Genomic DNA, 24,389 nt, shown 5'->3' on the forward strand with positions numbered 1-24,389 from the left:
GATGGGGATTGCAAGGGAGATTAGAGAGCAAACATCATTTATCACATTATGTAACAGGTACTGTGGGGATACAAAGGTAGGCAAAAAAGTCTCTCTCTGTCCTCAAGGAGTTACTATTTTTATTAATGGTTCTTTATTTGTTACTTTGTTTTCAGTTTACAACATTCAATTCCACAAGCTTTTAAGTTTCAAATTTTCTCTTCCTCCCTACTCTCCCTCCTCTGCCCTTCCCCAAGAGAACATGCCATTAGATATAGAATGTACACGTACATTCACAGTGAACCTATTTCCATTGCAGACATGTTGCAAAGCATTATAACCAATGGGATGAATTACAAAAAAGAGGAAACAAAACAAAAGAGAGAGAGCAAAAAGTATGCTTCAACCTGCATTCAGACTGTAATTCTTTGTCTGGGTGTGGATAGTGTTTTCCATTATGAGACTTTTGGAGTTGTCCTAGAATGTTGCATGGCTGCGAAGATCCAAGTCTAACAAAGCTTGTCATCACAGAATGTGGCTGTAACTGTGTACAATGTTCAAGGAGTTGATATTCTGCTGCAGGGAAGATACCCCATGTTCAATGAAACTGGAAAGCAAGAGAAAGGGTATTGAGGTCATGGTGAAAAGGCTGTAGGAAGCAATGTGGAGCGCTGTTTCTTGGAAAAATGAGGCAAAAGACTTACCTACAAGTGCTATGGGTATGCCAGGCAGTATGCTAGGGGTAAGATTCAGTCTGTGTGACCTTGGGCAAACCACTTAACCCTTTTCAACATCAGTTTCTTTACCTTTAAAATGAAAGTTGAGCTTGATGATTTTGGGGGTCCCTTTGAATTCTCAATCTATGATGCTGGGATATCACACACACACAGATACACACACAGGGATATCGCACACACAAAAAAATCATAAATATGTATACACTCACCAATTACAAAGGTATACTTTCAGATGCTAGCTGAACTCTTGACTTACCTACAACGTGACCATTTTTAAAAGTCATTTCCATATCTTGCAGGTCCCAGTATATGATTGGAGCCCAGAAATCCAAGGTCTCCTCCTCAGTTCTTCCCTCTTTGGCTCACTTATTAGTACAGTACCAAGTGGATATTTTGCTGGAGTTCTTGGAGGAAAGAAAATAGCTGGTTTTTCAGTGCTTATCTGCTCAATTCTCAGCCTCTTGATACCATTAGCAGCAGACTATGGACTTCCTTACTTGTTTGTCATAAGGATACTACAAGGCCTTCTTCAGGTACCCAAATACCTTCAAAATAGGTGAGTAAGAGAGATCATGCCTCCATTACATTCACAGTTCAAAATATCTTCTCATCTTGATTTCAGGGGATGAACTCTAGTGCTCTATCTTCATTTTGGCCAAAATGGGCTCCACCGCTGGAACGTACTCAACTAAGTACCATTGGTACATCTGGTAAAGACCCATTTATAACAGTTTTTTTACATTTCTATCCCTCTTTATCTGTCCCACTTCCATATTGGTGTAACCAGAACAAGTATTCTGCAAGACAGAAACATAAAAACAATAGAATAGAAGAACTTAAGGGTTAGAGAGTACACGAATGATCATGTAGTCCAATTCATGAGCAAAGTTAGAAAGTTGGAGACACAAGATTTTCAGTCCCCATTTCTTATTTAACCTTAAATTATGTGCAGATTGAAAATGTGAGTTACTCACACTCCCCTTAATTCCACTAGGTTACAGAAAGCCACAGAGATTTTAACTTCTAATCCTTTAAATCTAAACTTACTCCGTATCTTCAACTCAGGTGCGGCAATGGGAACCTTCATTGCCATCCTTGGGGGTGGATTCCTCTGTGAATCCCCAGGCTGGCCAAGTATCTTCTACATATATGGTAAGCGCCTTTACCTCAAGTTCAACTGTTTCCAATTTTCAAGGGTTTACTCCTGGAAATCTGTATCCTTTGTGATATCAAAGACATTCCACATGAAAATTTCGTAAATAGTTAGTTTTAGAAAACAAAAGAAGATATTTTTGAGACCTCAATCAATGAGGAAAATTAATGATAGGTGAAATAATCTTTTCAAGGGCACATGGCAAATTAGTGGCTGAATCAACACAACCAGTATTCTGTCATTCTTATTCCAGTAATCTGGCTACGAGAAACCAAATGGTTCTAAAAATATTAGTAAAAAAACGTTAAAAGCATTCTTGACTTGCTTTTTTTTGCAAACATGCTTATACTCATTCATGAAGCAAACATTTATGAAATACCACTATATGCCAGGCTCTGAGCTAAATGTAATATAAACAAAGGCAAAAGATAACCCTTGCTCTCAAGGCACTCACAATCTGAAGGGGAAACATGTAAACAACTACGTAAAAGGAAACTATTGACAAGATAAATTAAAAATTATCTCAGGTAGAAGACACTAGAGATTAAGAGGGATTTAAAATCTTTCCTATAGAAGGTAGAATTTTTGCTAGGGCTAAAAGGCAAAAGCAGCTATGCGGTACAGTGGAATGAGTGCCAGATCTGAAGTCAGGAAGACTCATTTCCTGAGTTCAAATCTGGCCTCAGACAATTACCAGCTGTGTCAACCTTGGGCCAATCACTTCATCTTGTTTACCTCAGTTTCCTCATCTGTAAAATCAGCTGGACAAAGAAGTATCAACCCACTTCAATTATCTTCGCAAAGCAAACCAAAATGGTGTCACCAAGAGTCAGACAAAACTGAAAAATGACTGAACAACGTCAAAAAGCAGAGATGAAGGAAAGTATTCAAAGCACGTGGGACAAACAATGCAAATGCCCAGGGTCAGGAGATGGAGTGTTTCGTGTGAGGAACAGCAAGGGAACCAGCATCATCTCATCACAGAGGAGGTAGCTGGGGTGGGCACAGGGAAGGGGTGAAGTGTTACAAGATGTAAAAAGACTAGAAAAGTCGGGGAGGACCAGGTTATGAAGACATTAAAAAACAAACAGAGAATTTTATATTTGAGCATCGAAATTATATGGAACTACTAAAGTTAGTTAAGAAGGGGGATGGCATAGCCAGACTTGGATTCTAGGCAGATCAATTTGATAGCTGAGTGATAGATGGACTGGAGTGGGAACAGATGTGTGAGATGACAAATCAGTAGGCTACTGCAAGGCTAGGTGTGAGAGGATAAGGGCTCGCATCAGACTGGTGGCTGGGTCAGAACAGAAGGGGGTGTAGGAACTATTTCATTACGTTCTTCAGAAAACATTAATTATTACATTGTTTGAACGTAACAAGGGGCCAGGAACTGTCCAGCCCAAAAGCTTACTGTAGAGGACAGGCTGACCTCAGAGACATTCCCAGAAAGCTGCATGGCTTCAGGAAATGCTTAGACACAATTATGATAGTGTTTGCGGTCCAAGAAATACTTATTTTGTGTTCCCCAAATAGAGAGGTTGGTGTTTGTTGAAATGCATCCCAGTGAACCTGGATTGAGAACTGTTCTCTCTGTAAAGTTATTTAACTAAATATTGATGGTTCCTGTGGTGCTACTTTTGTTTAAACGTTATAAAACTTAAGTCTTGTAGAGATGATAATAACATTCATGGAACCTAATGAGATCACCAAATGAAATAGTATAAAAGGAGGAAACAACACGGCCCAGGGTGAAAGGGCTGACCTGGATGAAGATCTAGAAACCTAGATGGGGAAGGAATGGTCAGATAGGTAAGAGAAGAAACAGAAGAATGTAGTGCCCCCAAAATCTATGAAGAAGAGAATATAAAAAAAAGAGGGAGATCACTACTGTCAAGGTCAAATGTCAAGAAGGATGAAAATTGTGAAAAGGACATTACTGTTGTTGAGTCATTTTAGTAATGTCTGACTCCTTGTGACCCCATTTTAGGATTTCCTTGGCAAAGATACTGCAGGGCTTTATCATTTCCTTCTTGGCTCATTTTATGGATGAAGAATTGAGGCAAGCAGAATCATAAAAGCTAGAAAGTGTCTGAGGATGGATTTGAATTCATAAAGATGTGTCTTTCTAATTCCAGGTCTAGTGCTCTGTCCGCTGTACCACCCAGTTGCCCAAAAGGTCATTAGATTTGTCAATAAAGGAAGGATGGGAAGTCAGAAAGTCATGGATTTGGGGAGGGATGAAAATGTTTGGAAGAGCTACTCTGGTAATTAGGATAGTGAGTTAATTAGAGAAATGTAAAAAAGATTGCATTGCCATAGGGCCGTCCAAGTTGAGGTTATGCAACATAAATTAATTGATGTTATGTGACATAAATTTGTAGTATAACCAGTCAACACAGCTCCATTATTTCTTTCTCTACCTTCATTTGTGAGGATGTATGAGAATGTAAGCAGGATACGGTTGAAGAGATCAAAGACAGACTTTGTAGGGCAAGGTCAGCAATATAATAGGGGAGCAAAGGACTACAGAAAAGTGCATAATTGCAGTGACTGACTGTCACTTTAAGAGGGGCAGTGAAGGAGAGTGCAGTAAAAGGCTGAGAGTCAGGGAAAGAACTGATGGGTCAAGGGAGGTTATAGCATAAATGAAGAAAAGGGTTTGGGATGGCAAGGCAGAAGAAGAGGGAGAATGAGAATAGATGGAAGTCAGAAAAGATAATTTTAGAGTTCATCAACATGGAAATGAAAGTTTGAACCAGATCCAGTTTAACCAACTACAAAGATAACCTCTCATAGGGAGATCAGTGGTGCCCCACGTTAACCCAACTAACTCAAATCCAAACATACCAAATGACTTAAAACACTCACTGTTTAAAGAGGGGTTAATAGTGAAGGGAATTCTGAGCTATATTTACGAACCATGTAAGGTGATGAATGTAAATGCTAACATCCATATCAATAATTTCTGCTCCAAAGAAATCACTCCAAGATTATCAGTTGTCAGGGGATGAGCTACCTTGAACAAACTTCTTGAGGTTCTAGTGAAAGGGCTATGAATTTCTGATTAAAGTTCAAGTCCATGGATTTAACAAGAGAAATCTTTTAAATTTGTTTCCCTTGTAAATTTAGCAATCATTAAGAAGCACATATTTAAATGGACAAAGAAGAAGAAGTAACTGTGGCACACTTTTGTTCTTATGGGAAAAGATAACTTATGAACCTCAATGCAGACTAGTCATCTTCAATGAGCCTTTAGAGTACCCCAAAGTATCTTTTGCCTTTTCCAAGTGTATGAGGTTGTTATGAAGAGTAAAATAATAGGTCATTATTTTGTTACTGCTTCTTAGCTTTAGGAAGTATCACATGCAAGGGAGCAAGGGCTTTCTCAGGGGCCCAACATTTGGGTGAAAAAAAGTCCCAGTCTTCTAAGTTTGAAAGCCCAAGATCTAACACATGCAAGAAATTCCAACAAAAAAGAGTGGCTCTAAACAATTATAAAAAATTTTTTGACAGATTTTTGCTGAAGAACATTTTATAAATATTTCTAAACCTGGCAACAGTCCTCAGCACTATTCACACTGAGCTTTCCAGGTACAAGAAAAGAATACATATAGCAAAGAAGAAATTACTCCAAGTTCTGTGAGCACCGGTGATATTTAACAAGTTCCTTGATATTAAAAGTCTGCCAAGTTGGAGGTGCTTCTGGATACAAACTTAGAGAATTTGCTAAGTGGGGAATAATGATATGAGTTGGAAAGCTAAATGAGTTTGGATAAAATGAACCTACAAAAGGGTAATGTTGGCTGATTAAGAAAAGAGTAGAATTCTGTGCTTTTACAAGATGGGGTGGGGGAAGCATGCCAACTTTGGGCAAAGTTATATCAAATAAAACATAAATCTAAAAACATTAACTTGGTCCTCTTTTCCCTAGGAGGCATTGGCTGTTTCTACTGTGTTATCTGGTTTTCTCTGGTTTATGATGACCCCATAAATCATCCACTTATAAGTGACAGTGAAAAGGAATACATTACTTCTTCACTGACTGAACAGGTGTGTTGAGAATGATAGTTGGCTTTGGAAAAACAGTTTTTATGTAAAATTTCTTAGATAATGATTTGGTTACTGAGATATATAAAGAATGAACAAATATATAAAAGACCAAAATCAATATTCCAGTAGATAAGTGACCCAAGAATGTAAACAAATGATACTCAAAATAAATTGTAAACTTTTAATAGCCATGTAAAGAATGCTGGAAATTACCAATAATGAGAAAAATATAAGTCAAAACAATACTGATGTTTTACCTCACACTCAGTAATTAGTATAGATGTGAAAAGATGGGAATAGTTGGTGTTGAACGTGTTGTGGAAAGATAAGAACACATTGGTGCATTGGTTCTAAGGCTTTGAGCCAGGAGCAGAACAGAGGTTGGTACACAAAATTTGTAGATCTGACCAAGGCTTTGACACTGTTAGTTGTGAGGGCTTGTGGAAAATTTTGTCAAAATTTGGTTCGCTGGAGAAGTTCATCAGTATGGTACGTCAATTTCATGATGGCATATTTTCCCGGGTTCTGGATAATGGACAAATCTCTCATGCCTTCCCAGTCACCACTGCAGAGAAACAGTGCTGTGTGCTTGCTCCCATTCTTTTTAGCATGATATTTTCAGCTATGTTGACAAATGCTTTCAGTGAGCATGTGTATGGCATCAAGGTCAACTACTATACTCATGGTAAGTTTTTCAATTTGAAAAGGTTACAAGCCAAGACCAAAGTGGAGGGAATGTCAGTGCATGGTTTTCTGTTTGCAGATAATTGTGCACTCGATGCAGCCTCAAGCTGAGATGCAACAAAGTATGGATCAATTATCTGCTGCCTGTGCTAATTTTGACCTAATAATTAACACCAAAGAATCACAGCTGTTCCATCAACCACCACCATACAATCCAGATCTGGAAACATCAGTTACAAGAAATGGAGAAGTTTTGAATGCTGTGGATAAGTTCCCTTGCCTTGGTAACGTACTTTTGAGGGATGTAAAGAATGACAATGACGTTGATGCAGACATTGCCAGAGCTAGCTCAGTATTTGGAAGGCTCTGAATAAAGGTTTGGTAGAGAAGAGGTATTAGACTCACTGCTAAATTGAAGGTCTTCAGAGGAATTACACTGACCTTACTGTTCTGTGCTTATGAAACATGGACAGTCTAACAGCGCCATGCCAGGAAACTGAATTGCTTCCATTTGAGCTGTCTTAGGAAGATTCTGAGGATCACCTGGCAGGATAAGGTACCAGACACTGAAGTTCTTGCTCAAGCTGAACTGCCAAGTATTCAAACTATGTTTCAGAGAGCACAACTCTGATGGGCTGGCAGGTTGTTCAAACGCAAAATATACGCTTGCCAAAAAGACTGTTTTATGGAGAACTTGCATGGGACAGGCAATCACATGGTGGTCAGAAGAAATGATAAAAGGACACTCTCAAGCACTTTGGATTTGAGTGTGTAACATGAGAGACACTGGCACTGGACCGCTCAGCATGGGGTTCCCGCATAAGACAAGGTGCTGTGCTCTTTGAGCAAAGCAGAACAGAGACAGCACAAAGTAAACACAGGATACGCAAATTTTGGATACCCACCCCAAATATTCACACAGACTATCTGTGCCCAACCTGTAGTAGAGCATTCTGAGCTCATATTGCTCTGATCACTCACAGTCAGACACATTGAAATACTACTTTACAATGGTGATGTTATTTTAGTCCTCTTCAAAGATGAAGGACAACAACCACCACCTCAAGGAAGATGATATAGTAAAAGAGGCACGTACACCAAAGCATTTATGGAATTGCTTTTTGTAGTAGGAAAGAAATTGAAACAAAGGAAAGGGCAGGGACTGAGGAATGGCGGAACATGCCATAAGACAAAGATGTAATGGAGCATTACGGAGCTGTAAGAAATGACATCTGTGATGCGGAGACAGAAGCATGGAAACAGTTGCAAGAAAAGACAGAGAAAAGTCAGCAGAGCCAAGAAAACAATGGAAATGGAAAGAACAACCACCACAAAATAAGTGAAAGTCGGAAAGATAACAAACAGCAGGGAATAAGAGGGACAAAACGTTACCTGAGCAACAAACTCACTGAAAATTAAAATGGACCTAAGATGGAAGATAGTGACTACATGATAAAGAAATATTGAAACAAACCCAAAGGACCAAGAAACTACAGGAAATATGAAATATAGCAAAAACAATTGACCTAAAAAACAGAGGGGCCATAATTTAAGAAGTTCTTGACTCCAAGAACACCATGATCAAAAATCAAACCTAGATATTAATTTCAAAGAAATCAAGTCAGGAAATCATAAAAGTGTCCTGTGTCATTAACAATGAATTTATTAATTATGACTAATTAATAAAATTAGGTCAGTAGCACTCTCAAAAAGCAGACTCCACATGAAGAGCACTGAATACTTAAAAAGCCTTTGGAAAAGTGGGTGAACTTCAGGGTAGAAATCTACTCTGACTGGTTAACGATCAAAGAAGGGTGGATATATTAAGGAAGAGGTGAGCAAAAAGGTTCAGCTCCTCTTGCACAGAATGTGACTGTCATGAGATTCAGTTTCCTCCAGAAATCTGGACAAAAGAATGTATCTCAGTCCAAACTACTCTGGCTGGTTTTCCCCTCCATGAGTTGTTATCCTAAATTCTAAGGGAAGATTGCAAGGACAGAGGCTCATATCTAAATCCTCAACTGGATTCTGTCTGCTCTTCTGACACAATACCATCCAAGAGGGTAAAGAAAGTACACTGAGGATTTGGACAATGTCATCTATCAGCAACATCTTTCAGAAACTGGCTCAATAGCCTACAGGGCACTGTTTTCTCAATAAGGAAATAGGGAAGGAAAATCTTAATCTTAAATTAATAAGTGGTCATTAATATAGGGGGAAAATAATCATTTCTCTCACCAGAAAATTGCCCAGGTCACTTAAAACCAAAGAGCAAAGTGGAAACATGAAGAATTCAACGGTCACCTCCTGAATGAAATTACAAAATAAAATCTCCTAGGAACATCTGAAACAAAATCCAGGCTTCCAAGTCAAGTAAAATATGCCACAACAATCCAGAAAGAAAGAATTTTAGTTCCAAGCAGCCACAATCAAAATCACGAAAGGTTTACCACTATGAAGAAGCAGAGAGCTTGAAAAGTTGTCTAACAGAAGCAAAACATATGTGCTTACTACCAAGAAAAATTTACCCAGCAAAACTGAACATAATCCTAGAAGAGATCAGTAAGGAAATTAGTGCAGGCTGTTCACTTGAAAATCAAATACTGAAACTGAAGCTTACATACTTTAGCCACATAACAAGAAGGCAGGACTCATTGCAAAGGACCCTGATGTTGGGAAACATTGTAGGCAGAAGGATAGAGGGATGGTAGAGGAGAAGATAGATTGATTGTGTCATGAAAACAAGAAATATCAGCCTGAACAGACTTTGGGAGATAGTGAAGTTTCTGTGCCTGTTGTGCTACGGTCCATAAGGTAATAAAAATTGCACATGATTGAATGACTGAAAAACACCAAATATTCCTGAGAAGACCAGAGCTGCACAGAACGTTTATAATATGAGTCAAGAGAAACATCAAAAGGTAAACTTGAGTAAAAATCCATATCTCGGCCTTAAAATTGCAACATATCACTGCTAACCTCCAAGGCTAATTCAGATAAGACATGAGGCACCAAAAATAAAACTAGAAATGAGAAGGTTTCCATTAGAGAACATGAGGAAAGGTTTTCATTTCATAGAAAGCTGAGAAAACACTGGACGTGTACGCACTGACTTAAAAAATTCTGAGAATTCAGCCCAAGTCAAATATAGAGCTAATGTGAAGAGGTACTACAATATTTTTCAAAGTTTCAGTATATGCAACTTCTGTATAAATATTGGCTTTTTTTATTCTTCTTACTCTCTATCATTTCTCTATGGAGTTGGAATTGGTAGAACACGGCATAGCAAATACCAGCTAAGATTCTAAGCAATGGGGGGAAAAGGAATGTATATGCAAAGAGAAGAATACTGGAAAATAAAAAAAAAACTAAGAATAAATGTGTGGTCCTTTCGTTTCCTCTAATATATTACTTAATCTAAAGGGAACACAAAATTAACATTAGAGTCATCCATAGAATGATTCTCCATTCAAAATATGCCCTTGATTTTACAGGCTTGGAGTCCCTTCAACATTATGTACCTGAATATATTCTTTATTTTCTAACTATTTTATTGAAACCTATTAGAGAAGCAAATAAACAAAACCTGCTTCAATCTAATGAAAAGAAAAGAAAGGAAAAAAAATCAAAAAACGTGAATGTTGCAGAATTACAAAAAAACAAGTATGGACAAAGAAAACATATTGAGGAGAAATCTTCTTCAACTCACTTGCAGATATGAGAAGTTTATGGGTGAAGAAAACTGCGTTTTCAGACTTTTTAAATATGTTCATCAATTACACTAATTTCTTTGTCTAATCTTCCTACTTTTCTTTTCAAAAATGTTCTTTGTTACTCAAGATGGTTCTCTGGAAAGGAAGAAGGGGGATATGGGAGAAATTAGGCAATATAATAGATAAAAGATATTGACAAAGACTATTTTTAAAAGAAAGATAACTTTTCTATAGTGTTTAATGCTTTATAAAGTATATTTATACATATCCTTACAACAACTAGTGATGGTGGTAACAAAACATTACTGTCCCTATTTGAGGTGAAAAAAGACAGTAGCCAAATAAAGTGAAGTGATGTGGCTGAGGTCACACAGCTAGTAAAAGTCTGTGCCATCTTCAAGCTAACATTCCTTTAGCCAACTTCAATGTCCACTTCCACATCCAAAGTCCAATTCCAATCTGGATTGAATGACTTGGAGGGTGTTTCCTGAAGTTGCACTTACACTGCTTAGAAGTGGTCAATACATCAAAAGTTATTACAAAAATGCTTCAAATCACCAATAACCAGAGAAATGCAAATTAAAACAATTAGAAGATTTTTACCTCTCATCCATAAAATTCACGAAGTCAGTAAGGGGTGAAAACAACACATGTTGGGGCGACTTCTAAAACACAAACACACAAACACATCATGTGTTGGTTTAGCTCTGAAATGATGCAGTTACTTTTGGAAACAATTTGATATTTTGTTTAAAATAGTGAGCAAAATGTTCGTAACTCTTGCACTAGTATTATTACACCAAGTCACACATTCTCAAGATGTTAAGGGCAGCAGGAAAGAGTCAGTAGTGAAATACTCAGAGCACCACTTTTTTATAATGACAAAAGCCTAGAAACAAAGTTGCTTATTGATCGCCTGTTGGAGAATAACTAGACAATTGTCCAAATGAACAAAATGGAATATTTTATTGTCGTAAGTATTTGAAACTATGCAAAACTCTAAATGAGAAACTTACCAGACTTCTTATCACCTGATGTAGAGCAAACAAAGAAGAGTAAGGAGAACAATGTACACGCTTGCCTTGATAATGTAAACAATCCAAAAATGTGTGGGAATTGAAATCGGTGCAAAGATCTCTCTTGACTCCAGAGCTTTAAAGATAAAGCTGGATTAAAAAAACAAATGAACAATAAATGGTGAAGACTGCAAAGGACATCAGAGAACTTTCCTTTGTTCCTCTCAGCTACAAGGGAGGAGTCTATGGAACAAGGAAAGCCATGTCAAGAAGGAACAGCGATGTTTGGGAGAAACCAGGGGAAAGGAAATGTATCAAAGTAATTTTTTTAAAAAAATAGAAATGTTTGTGACAGCCTGATCAAAGTACTGACAGTTTGATTTTCCTTCTAGGCCAATTCCCGTAGCTGGTCTTTGCCCTTCAAAGCTATGATCAAGACGATGGCACTTTGGGCCATTCTAGTCAGTAACGTTTGTCGATACTGGTTAAGTAGCAACTTAACAACATCACTGCCAACACTATTAGACAATATGTTTGATTTTAACTTCAAAAAGGTGAGTTTGTAACTCGTTTCTAATGGATTTTTTAATCAAGCAAGCACTTACCATGTTCCAGGCACCACTTAGGAACTGGGGATTCAAAGACAAAATTCAAACAATCTTTGCCCTCAAACAACTTACACTCTATTGGAGAAGACAACTTATAAATAAATAAGAAAATACAAAATAAATACTAGGGAACTTAGGAAGAAGAGGACTAGTAGACGGAGGATCAGGAAAGGCTGCATATGGAAAATAACACATAACCGGATGTTTGAAGGAAACTAAGAATTCTTTTTTCCCATTGCTCTTTATTTTATTTTCCCCAAATTTATTAATTTATTTATTTTCAGTTTTCAACGAGCACTTCCATAAATTTAGAATTTTCTTTCTCTGCCCCCCAAGATGGCATGCAATCTTATATGGCGTGCATTCCTATTAAACGCATTTTCATATTAGTCACAGGAAACAAGTGATCTTAATAGTCGAAGATGAGGTGAAAAAAACCATGTTCCAGAGATGAGGAAGTCAGCCAGTATAAAGGTACAGAGATGGTAACTCAAATGTTTCTTATGAAATGATATTCTTGTTTAATAAGGAAAAAATTGCTTCATAAGAAAACCAGACAGCATCCAGAGACAAAACTGTCAAGTCATCTAGGTTTTTGTTTCTATGGCAGTAACCCAGAATAGTGATTAGGACTTGAACTATAATGGTGGCAACATTGAGTGGGGAGAAGTGAGTAGATACAAGATACACAGCAGGGGTAGAAATGATAAGACTGGGCAAGAGACTGTATATGGAAAGTAGCTAATCTGCATCACCGAAATGATGGTGGTACCCTAGACAGAAATGGGAATGTTCAGAAGAGGGATGGGTTTAAGAAGAAAGAAACTGATATTTTGGATGAGTTGAATTTTAGATGCCTAAACTAGATGTGTCCAACAGGCAATTTAAGATGCATGGCCAGAGCTTGAGAAAGACTAAAGTTAGATTATGGATGTCTGATTTGTTGATATTGAGATGCTAATTAAATTCATGAGAACTAATGACGTCACTAGATGACTGAGTATAAAGACATACAATGAGAAAGCCTTGGGTCACATCTACAATTATAAGATGTGATGGAGATGATGAAACAGCAAATGAGACTGAGAAGAAACAGTTCTACAAATGGGAGGAAAGAGAGTAATAATGTCATGAAAAGCCAAAGTATCCAGGATCAGGTCAAGTGCTAAAAAGGTCAAGGATTATTTCAGTTTTAAATAAATCACCATGCAAGTAATAAACCTGTTCTCTCTGGAACCCAAATCACAGAATGATGGAAGAAGAAGGGGATCTTAAACTTCACAAGGCCTTTTAAACCTTTCTGTGCCAAAGACCCTTTGGACAGTAGATCTAGTGAAACATATGGGACCCTTCTTGAAAAAATATCTTAAAATGTATACAGTATATATTTGGCACTCCTGGGTTATAATAGATTCTCAATAAATGTTGATTGATTTACATAGTATTTTAAAGGAAACCAATTTTATTGACATAGGTATCAAAGTATTTTTAAAAAGAAATACACCAATCTTTAGTGAATAAATCTGATTTAGTCCAAAATCCTTATTTAAAAAGAATATAAGCCCCAGAGGGGTAAACTTATTTATCCATGATTCCACAGTGGTGGCAGAGTCAGGAAGGAAATAAAACTCATGGTTTTCACTCCCAGTCCAATGTTATCTTTACTCCTTGAAGTTATCTGTATGACACTTTAACTTTCCCTTATAGTTCTCTTGAAATACAATGTTTGAACTATAACCAAGGAGAAATCCATGCATTTCATAGCATTTGAATTAAGGATTTCAGGGTATAATTAGAAATATGGCGAAAGGCACCCTGTACCTGAAACTGGCTCCTCTACATACTATGAGAGTGCCTAAAATACTATGATTTAGGCATACCTCCTTAGATTTTTTCCCTATATAAGCATCTATACTTACTTTAAATCTAAATTTCCTTCGTAAAGAAGTGATTTTAACTTCATTATCAGTCATAGGGAACTTAGAGTGATTTAGTACTACAGTTAACAATGGGCAAAGTCCTTGGGGGTTTCTTGGCAAAAATACTGGAGTGCGTTACATTTCCTTCTCCATCTCATTTTACAGATGTGGAATTGAGGCAAACAGGGTAAAGTGACTTGTCCAGGGTCACACAGTTCCTAAGTGCCTGAGACCATATTTCAACTCAGGGAGATGAGTCTTCCTGGCTCCAGGTTTAGGGTAACTGGCAAGTCACAAACCCATTGGTGGTAGGAGGAAGTATGTGAAGACTTCCTGAAATGGCATGGGTAAATGAGAGAAAACTGTTCCAGTGACCATGAAGGAAACTGAAGCAGGCACTGTGGAATACTTAGAGGTTGGTCAGACATCAATCATGCCAAAATCAACTACTGCTTTCTAGACCACTGCCAGTCATCTTGACTTTTGTCCTGCCCCAGGACTTCATTGACTGTGGAAGAGAGAGTGAGGCTGATGACTTCCTGTAACTCTGCTTTACTTAAATTCAATTCACACACAAGTCAATGCATCACTCATCCTCCACTATTTTACCTCAGTATCATAATGTCATTGGTCCTCTTTGAAAGTGATAGATGAACAACTATCTATGTGATCTTGGACCAGTCCCTTAAGCCAATTTGCGCCTCAGATTTTACATCTAAAAAAGAGGGAGTTGACAATGTCCCTTCAGGTCCCAAGTCTATAAACCTAAGGTAAAGATAGGTTTGCCTGCACTCTCAGTGAATGAGGGGAGTGACGCCAACAAACAAAGATGGACACGTAAGAGATAGAGTGGATAAACCAAAGACAAATGTTATCCACTGCTTTTGCCAATAGCCTGTCTCTCTGACTAGTTCAGATAATAGTGCAGCTTTCTGAAATGAAAGAATGAATGAATGAATGAATTAAATAACCACATGTCCACTTTACTCGATTCTCCACAATTTCCTCTCCATAGAATGGGTTTCTGAGTGCCCTGCCTCTTATTACTTCATGGGTCAGTATGACCCTGGGAGGTTACATCGCTGATTTCCTCCTGTCCAAGAAGATTCTCAGACTCATCACAGTTCGAAAACTCTTCACATTCCTAGGTAAGGACAGTGTCATATATTCCATCCATTCAAGAGATTTCTGACCATGTATTTCAAGAATGTGTTGAGGAAACAATCATTTATTAGCACTCAATATGCACAAGGTCCAAGTCCTCAAGATACAAAACAAGGAAAAAGACAATCCCTGCCTTCAAAGCTGACATTCTCATGGGGAAGACAACCTGTATAAGGAATTTTTGTGTGCTTTTGCTCTCCAGGAATGTTTTTCCCATCTTTATTCACCATACTTATCCCATATGTTGACTCCACTACTGCTATAGCCTTTCTGATACTGGCTAGTACAATGAGCACCCTGTGTTACTCTGGATTCGTGATTAATCCCCTAGACATTGCTCCCAGGTAAGATGCTCTGCCTTCTCTTTTCTTCCTCAGGCAGTGGGGAATAGCGGACACAAATCCCAACTCTAAAGTCCACTGCATGATCTTGGGAGAAAGGAGGAAAAAATCAATATAGTATGACAGCTTGGGGTGTAGGAGAGTATGGAGTGAGTTAGGATGATGACAGGGAAAACCAAAGTTGGACAGAGCTAAAAATAGGAACTGACAGGGAATGGTCAGAAATTAGGAGACAGTAACCAAGAATAGGAAGTAGTTGACGCTTTCCAAAACGACAGTGAAATTAAGTTAAGGTTAAGGACTATGTTAAGCATTCAGAAAAATCCCCTAGATTTGCACCTGAGAAATAGTTAATAACCTTGAGAAAACTTGTGGCCATAATGAGTTGTATTGGAAGTCAGCCTGTAATTAGTACAAATGGGGGTGAGAAGTAAGAAAAAGGAGGGCAATGAGTGCAGTTGATCCTTTCCAGACATGTGGGTACAAAAGAGAGAGGGGAAACAGGAAACAGTTTGAGGGAATGGCAGGATAATGGGAAAGATTTCTAACGATGGGGGAGAGAAAGGGAACAAAGATATGTTTCTAGGAAGACAGGAACAACTAGTAAAAATGACAAAATTGATGATTAGACATAGTTCCCAGAGGAAATGGGAGAGAGAGCATCAAGGTCACAAGCAGAGGAGTTGGCTTTGGCAAGGAGAAGATCTGGTTCTTTATCAGAGATGGGAGCAAAGGAGGAGAAGACAGGCAATGATGATGGAAAAGGGGATTCAAGAATGGGAAAGGAAGAAAAGGGAGTGAATGCATGGGACAGCCAATTAGGAGTGATCACAAGTCCATTGGGAAATAAAATATTTCTGAGGATAATCCAGCATGAAGATTTGACAAAGTACAAGCAGCAACAGAACATGGGAACAGAAAACAAGCATTTAGTAAGCCCTTACTATGCTTCAGGTCCAGTGATAAAGGGTGGTTATGCAAAGAAAAGCAAAAGGTGCCCCTGCCCTAGGAGATAACATGAAAACAACTATTATAGACAATATACATACAGGACGAATTAAAGATAATCTCAGAGGGAAAATAGTAGTCTTAAGGGGGAATCAGAAATGTCTTTTTGCAGAAGTCAGAATTCAAGGCGTTATTTATTATGTAACTTCATATCAGTTAAAGATACAAAGATGATTGCTGAAAAACATTTAACTGAAGACAGTATTCAAAATTTATTCTGTGTTGTTTTACTTTGTGATGATTTCTCTTAATTCTGCCAGAGAGACATTGAGAATGTCCCCAGTACCTCTCTGTTCATGGTCATAAAGCTAGGCACTCATAGTCATAAGGACAAGCTCTCTTTGACCACAGGAATCAGAATTAAAAGCAATGGAGATGAGGAAGGGAAGAAAAAAATAGGGAGAAGTTGCCAAGAGGCTGATTTGGCTCAGTTCAGTGAAAAAATATATGAGAGTAGAGCCGACAAAAAGCTTCTCCCATGGGATCTCATTTTTGTTCATTGATGGGTTTCCAAAGAAGCCTAGATAGCCACTCTTCATGGATATTAATAGAATTGTATATCAAGAAGTGGAAGGTATTTTATCAGTCAGAATCCACTTCATTTAACACCGCTTTTTACAGATAAGGCCAAGGAAGATTGTCTACTGTTATACAGATGAAGTCGGTGAACTCTTGTTCAAGTGGAACTTGAAAAGTCCTTTTCAACTTTGATGCACGGCCCCTATGACTGAAAAATATATACAATACCAAAGCAAAGAAAGAAGGAAGAGGCAGACAGACAGATAGAAAATCAGACAGAGAGACAGAGAGAAAATCAGCGCTCTGTTTGACCTAAAAATCTTTCTTCCCACAGATACGCTAGCTTTCTTCTGTCACTGGGAACTTGTTTTTTGTTGATTTCTGGTCTCGTCTCTCCTGTTGTTACTGGATACTTCATCAGTCAGGTAAAGCACTCATGCTTAAAGAGGATTTGAACTCTGTATAGAGTAAGTACTGTATGGAGAAGGACATAGAATAGGAAAACAAAATGGACCCAAACAATTCTAGAACACAAAGCAGAAAGGGACCTTAGAGATAGATGAGCTGTGCTAACTCCTTTATTAACACCAGAAGAACCTGAGGCCTAGTGAGTCTAAGTGACCTACACAAGAAGTAAGCAGTAGCATCCAAATTCTTTCCATCCATCATACTTCGACCTAGGATTCAGGAGGGAAGGGCTTAGGGGGAAACCTTCAGGTGGAGTCACAGAAACAGACAAGGGAAGAGAAGGTCATTCCTCAGGTCAGGGTTACAGTTTAGATTCCAGTGAGGAGGGGGCAGACAGCTATTGCTCTCCTTTCTGGTTCCCTAGGAAGGGACCCTCTGCTGTCAGAGCATATGTCTCCCTGTGATAATCTCCATAGGCAGTCCTTACTAGGTGGCAACAGACTCAGTTCTGTGGTTGCCTTCTCCTCTAACTGTTACCTCATATTAAAGGTGGAAGCCTCAATACTCCTGGAGCCTGGCATCATTCTACTAGGGAGGTGATAGGAAGGAAAACCATGTGATAGGAGGACAAATGGAGAGGAAGGGATTTAGTCAACTAGAGAAAAAGTAGGAGAGACCATAGGTAAGAAAGCAAGAGGACCAGGAGGCATCACTTCCTCCTTCCCCATCTCCGCATGCCACATGGACACTCATACATACTCAGCTGCAGCAATATTTCCAGTCTATTTCCAGGAATCCCAAAGCTTCATATTCAAAGTCCTCGATCAGAATAACTCATTTTTGTAGAGTGATGTGTATGTGTGCACATGAAATGTAATGTCCTTGATGTGGGGAATTCCCTGTAAGTACACTTGCTTCTCTGCAACTAGGGACTCACAGTTGCCTGAGGACATAAGTGATTTCAACAGGGTCCCATACCCTATGGCACCAGTATGAGGCAGAAGTGAGACTTGAACACAAGTCAGTGCTTCACCATGACTACACCAAAGGAGGATTAAAGTTTACAAATAGCTCTCCTCACAAGCAGTTTATAAATCAAATTGTGCAAGGCTATTTCCATAACCTTACAGATAAGCAAATGGAGGCTATGATCAAATAGCAGATTTATGGTCACAAGTGTTAAGAGTCAGCATTTAGAACAACCTCCTAAGACACTATCCACTACTCCTCACAGTACGTCAAACCCTTTGCTTCATTATGTTTCGAAGCTTCATTTAACTGCCACTAACTCAATGAAGACACTTGAATCAAAACCAAAAATGATAATCCCATAGAAGACTCTCCTTGATATGAAGAGTTTCATATGCTTCCTGAGTTAAGAAAAGGTTTAGAAAGGTAGAACATTTTTTTGAACAATATTGTCTTGAACTGACAATTTTTGAACCCACAGGATGCAACAGGATGGAAGAATGTTTTCTTTCTATCATCTGCCATTAATCTATTAGGAATGGTTTTCTACCTCATCTTTGGCCAGACAGATGTCCAGGACTGGGCCAGAGAATATAAAATAACCCGCTTCTGACTGCTGATCGACAATGAGCTGAAAATTAGTTCTACCTAAAACATCCTTAAGGATCTTCAGCATCATCCTTGACTTCTTAACTCTCAAGCAATGTATGCCAATGTCAAGCTTGTCTTTGTAATACCCACAACATCATTTGCGTGTGTCTCCTCTTCTTAGCTGCTTACTCAGTCACCACCCTAGCTCAGGCCCCAATCATCTTACTCTTTTGTAATGACCTTCTGGGTCTCCCAGACTCATCTTTTCCTCATTCCAATGCAACTTCCACAAAGCTGACAAAATGATTTTCCTAAAGCACAAGTCTGATCGTTTCACTCCCCTCTAAAGAACAAATTCCACTCTCCCAATTGACTCTAGGATCAAATATAAACCACTCTGTTTGAAAGTTAGAATTCTTCACAACCTGGCCCCTTCCTAACTTAGTGGTCTTCTTAAATTTTATTCCCCTTCTCACACTCTGCATTATGGAATCTAATTCTCTGCCTTCTCATTATTCTGCACATATAACATTCTCCATCTCCAGTCTCCATGACTATGCACTTACTGTCCTCCCTACCTGGAATGCATTCCCTCTACACTTCTGCCTCCTGGAATCTTAGATATTTTTCAAGATTTAACTCAGGTGTCACCAATCTTTTCCTGATCCCCTCATGATATCCTCAGGGATGGTGCAAAAAAAAACATACTCCAAAAATACTCATTTCGTATTGAGAAAATTAAAATTACTTTGTATCATTTAGTAATTCTATGGTGTAATTGACCCTATTGTATGCTATTATTTCATTTTGTAAAATTGCTCCAGCCACGTTTCTCGAACCTGAGCTTAGCTTAGGAATATATTTTTTTTTCTCTCTGAGTCAGTTTAAAGGTATAATTGAAAGGGAATGTTATTACTCTGACCAATGCACCCTGGAACGTCTTTCTGTTGTGCACAAGCCCCAAGCAACTTAACTTGGTACTACCTCCAAAAATGTTTTCTTCCTGGCCTACAGCTACAGGAAACTGGATCCCCTCCAATGGGACATTGAGGTCAGTGGTTCTGTTCCCCTCACAAAGATTATAAGAGGCAGATGAGTCCCATTAAACAATTAACATACCTTTATTGTGAGAGTGGGTCAATACACTTTTCTTAGTGTAGGCAATTTAGACCTCTTTTCCTGTGTGTCACTAAAGAGGTCTCTTCGTTCTCATTAGGGTCACTGACCTTACTGAGATTGCCAGTCTGATCCATTTGTTAACAGCTATATACATCATTGTTAATAAATTGATTTTATAAAGATTGATACCATGAATAAACTGGAGAAGCAAGGAATAGTGTATTTATCAGATTTATGGAGAAGGGAAGAATTCTTTACTAAAGGAGAGATAGAATGCATTATGAAATGCAAAATGGATAACTTTGATTACATTAAACTGAGAAGATTTTGCACAACCAAACCCAATGCAACCAAAATCCGGAGGGATGTAGTAAATTGGGAAAGAATTTTTACAGCTAAGCTCGGGGATAAAGGCCTCATTTCTAGAATATATAGAGAACTGACCCAAATGTATAATCATACAAGTCATTCCCCAATTGATAAATGGTCAAAGGATATGAACAGGCAATTTTCAGAGGAAGAAATTAAAGCTGTCTATGATCATATGAGGAAATGCTCTAAATCACTATTGGTTAGAGAGATGCAAATCAAAACAACTCTGAGGTACCACATCACACCTATAAGATTGGCAAACATGACAGAACAAGAAAATGATAAATGCTGGAGAGGATGTGGGAGAGTTGGAACACTAATTCATTGTTGGTGGAGCTGCGAGCGCATCCAACCATTCTGGAGAGCAATTTGGAACTATGCCCAAAGGGCTACAAAAATGTGCCTACCCTTTGACCCAGCAATATTGCTACTAGGACTATATCCCCAAGAGATCATAAAAATGGGAAAGGGTCCCACATGTACAAAAATATTTATAGCAGCACTCTATGTAGTTGCCAAAAACTGGAAGTCCAGGGGATGTCCATCAATTGGGGAATGGCTGAATAAATTATGGTATATGAATGTAATGGAGTACTATTGTGCCATAAGAAATGATGAACAAGAAGACTTCAGAGAGGCCTGGAAGGACTTATATGACCTGATGCTGAGTGAAAGGAGCAGAACCAGGAGAACTTTATGCACAGCAACAACCACAGTGTGTGAGAGTTTTTTCTGGTAGACTTAGATTTTTGTAATAACACAAGAACTTCTTACAAAAAAAAAAAAATCCCAATGGTGGATCTCAAGGCAAAATGCCTTCCACACTCAGAGAGAGAAATATGGAAGTCACTCACATAATGTAGCAGATCATGTTTGTGCATGTGTATATGTTTGTGTATCATGTTCTGATTTGTTATACGATTTCTTTCATTTATCTTAGTCTGACTACATAGCATGACTATAGTGAAAATATACTCAATAGGAAAGTATATGTAGAATCTATACAGAATTTTATGCAGTCGTGGGGAAGGAGGGAGGTAGTGGGGGGTAGGTGGGGAGGGATAAAATCGCAATTGTATGGCAGTGACTGTTAAACATTAAAAAATAAAAAAAAATAAAAAAAAATGAATTACAAAAAAAAATAAAAAATAAATTGATTTTGCTCAAAGTTTGTGTTTCAGTTTTCAGTTCTGTTATTTCACTCATGTCAGTCCCTTTGTGACCCTATTTGGAGCTTCCTCGACGAAGATAGTAGAGCAGATTGTCATTTCCTTCTCCAGTTTATTTTATAGATGAGAAAATTTAGGCAAACATGGTTCTGTGACTTGGGCAGTGTCATACAGCTACTATGTTTCTGAAGCCAGGTTTGAACTCAGGAAAATGAGTCTTCCTGACTTCAGGCCCAGGAGTCTATCTACTGTGCTGCCAACCTGCCTAATCTTCAGTTGATCTTTATTGAATTTACCTGAAACAATACATATCCCATATATAATTATGAGTATATGTCATCTCATTCAATAGGATGTAAGTTCCTTGAGGGCAGGGAGTGTTTCACTCCTGTCTTCTTATTCCCAGTACTTAGCCTAGTGCCTCCAACAGAGTAGATACTTAATAATGCTTGCGTATTTCTTTTAATTTTTTTTTTATTCCTGGCCTTCTGACTCCTTACCTATATACCTTAGTTATGGACTCAGCTCTCTTCTTTACAGATGGGGTCAACCTAAGCAGAGGATACACTGAAGATTTTATACATGTTATACATTTTATACATGGCCAGATATCCCAATGAGATAAACAGTTATCACAGAATTACAAAACATTCTATTTATAAGGGACCTTGGTAATCATCTAGTTCATCCCTTACATGAAAAGGAATACCCAAGTAACCATTCTGACATTGTAGCAGGAAACAATGTAAAGAGGAGCTTTCACTCTATCCCCAAATAGATCTAGAAAATACATCAGACATAATACTGATGGGGAAATCTAAGAGAAATAATCACAGTACATTATCATTCCCAGTCCAATATAGCACAGGACACAAGGAGTTTTGTGGACACTGGAGGGGAAATCGAGACCAGCAGCTTTCTAGACAGTATGCCAGCACCTAGAATAACGTTAAGAATTGAGGGAATAAGAAGTCCTAGACCAATACAAGACATCCCTAGACATATACCAAAGCACCAACATGCCAGAATATTTGAAAACTAGCAGTTTGGTTGCCCAATACCTTGTTCCCAGTAATTGATGCAGGGTAGAACAAAGAGAGGACCAGTGCCAACCCACCTCACTACAAGTAGCCTCAAGCCCTAGTGATATACTAAGAAGGGAGCAAGTTCAGAAGCAAGAAAAGGAAATGTGCCTGAGACACTTTGAGCAGAACAGGTTATCAATTCCAGGCTCCAGCCCAGCCCAAAGAATACAGAATATCAACCAGGTCATTCCAGACTTAAGGGAAATCTGTAATTCTGTCATTTCAAACAAGCAGAGCTTCCTAGGTAGCAAACATTAACTCAATCCAGCACCAGTCTCCTATTACTTCGACGAAAACCTTGGTGATGATTATCATTTAATGTAAATTTTGGATTTAATAAGGGCCAGAGCTTGAATTAAGAAGAGCCTTGAACTAACATTCTCTTTGTTCTCTGAAGTAAACGCAGAGAATACCTCTTCCTACATCAACAGACAGTTGAGGATGACTTAGCATTTCTTCTGAGACTCTTAACCCAAGACACTATCTTGAATAATGGACCTTTTTCCACATCTTAATATTTTATGGACATATACTATGTTATGGCATTTTAATGGTAAAGAAAACACAGATATCCTGGGTCATAATTTCAACTAAAACTTTGACAACTCTGTCATCTTATTGTTTTTACAACCTATCCAATTAAGAAATTCTTTCTCATGGTCTAGTTAATCACTGACAGAGACCATAAATCTGAAGGACACAGACCACCTTGGATTGGCCTAAAGAGATTTCAGACTGATCATTCTTACCTTACTCAGTCAGAAGATTTTTGGATCCACATGATTATGTGACCACTAGCTTTAAGGGAATAAACTGGATGCATTTACACTGTTTGCCTTTACTTAACCAAACTTTCAGGTGAACAGTTAGAGTTGTAGAACTCAGAACAAGAGGGTGGAAATCAGGCTTTGCACTGAATCAGATCAGTGTAGGGACACTGAAAGCTTGTCAGTCCCCAGCCAGTCAATCCCCTGAGATCCTGCAACAGTGCAAGACCCCCAAGAAATCAGCAAGAGGACCAGTACAAACATTCTCTACAGAGCACAGCCCTAATATGAAGTCTGAAGGCAGGAAGTAGGCTGGGAAAATGAGCAAACAAACAAACAAACTAAAATTTTAACCATTAAAAGCTTTCATGGTGACAAGAATGCTCAAGACACAAATGCAAAGAATAATGCCAAAACATCTGTAAGCAGAGACTTTGTGAAAAATACAACTTCGGCATGAATTCAACTAGAATTCCTGAAAGAAACAAAGCAAAGATCTTTTGTTTTGTTTTTTTTTCTTTTGGTTTAAGGGTTAAAAATGTTCCTGCCAACAAAATGAGAGTGTTAGAGGTCAAAATGGGAAAGAAATGAAAGCTATGGAAAAATGAGTTGGAAAGGGAAGTAACAGCTTGACACAAGAAGTGCAAAACATTACACAAGCCTAAGTTTCCTGACAATTATAATGGAACAAACAGAAGCTAAAGATACAAGAGAACAAGAAATGTTAAAACCTTAAAAGTGGTGAATAAATGCTAGTTGTCATTATTATTATCAATGATTTTTCCTGGAAGTATAGCTTCTCTATTTGCCTTTTGGGGTTTCCTTTAATACTATTCACTCATATGGAATTTTGCAATCTCTTACATATTATTCACACACAATATTAAGTCCTAAATGGAACTCTCAAAGTTCTTTCTCAAATGAAGCAATGGGGCAGCTGCTCCTGAACTCTAACCGTTAGAGACAGTAATGAATTAATGAACCTCATGCTCCTTAACAATTTATGATTAAT

At 38.2% G+C, this 24,389-nt stretch overlaps 1 protein-coding gene across 5 annotated transcripts in view; it reads left to right on the forward strand.

The window, feature by feature from the left end:
* Positions 1-24,389, forward strand: part of LOC140503277 (probable small intestine urate exporter) — a 147,722-nt gene that overhangs the window by 34,777 nt on the left and 88,556 nt on the right. For 4 of the 5 annotated variants that reach the window (XM_072607109.1, XM_072607111.1, XM_072607110.1 and 1 more), the window contains 9 exons: positions 1,016-1,249; positions 1,339-1,426; positions 1,782-1,868; positions 5,807-5,925; positions 11,731-11,892; positions 14,881-15,013; positions 15,232-15,373; positions 17,232-17,322; positions 18,756-20,012. In XM_072607109.1, coding sequence (XP_072463210.1) covers positions 1,016-1,249; positions 1,339-1,426; positions 1,782-1,868; positions 5,807-5,925; positions 11,731-11,892; positions 14,881-15,013; positions 15,232-15,373; positions 17,232-17,322; positions 18,756-18,887 — 1,188 coding nt within the window. In that variant the 3' untranslated portion in view covers positions 18,888-20,012. Of the gene's footprint in view, positions 1-1,015; positions 1,250-1,338; positions 1,427-1,781; positions 1,869-5,806; positions 5,926-11,730; positions 11,893-14,880; positions 15,014-15,231; positions 15,374-17,231; positions 17,323-18,755; positions 20,013-24,389 lie in introns of those variants that run through there. The other variant, XM_072607112.1, reaches the window with a different exon arrangement.

The sequence above is a fragment of the Notamacropus eugenii genome, chromosome 5 (assembly GCF_028372415.1).
Source record: "Notamacropus eugenii isolate mMacEug1 chromosome 5, mMacEug1.pri_v2, whole genome shotgun sequence".
In the NCBI taxonomy this organism is placed as follows: Eukaryota; Metazoa; Chordata; class Mammalia; order Diprotodontia; family Macropodidae; genus Notamacropus; species Notamacropus eugenii.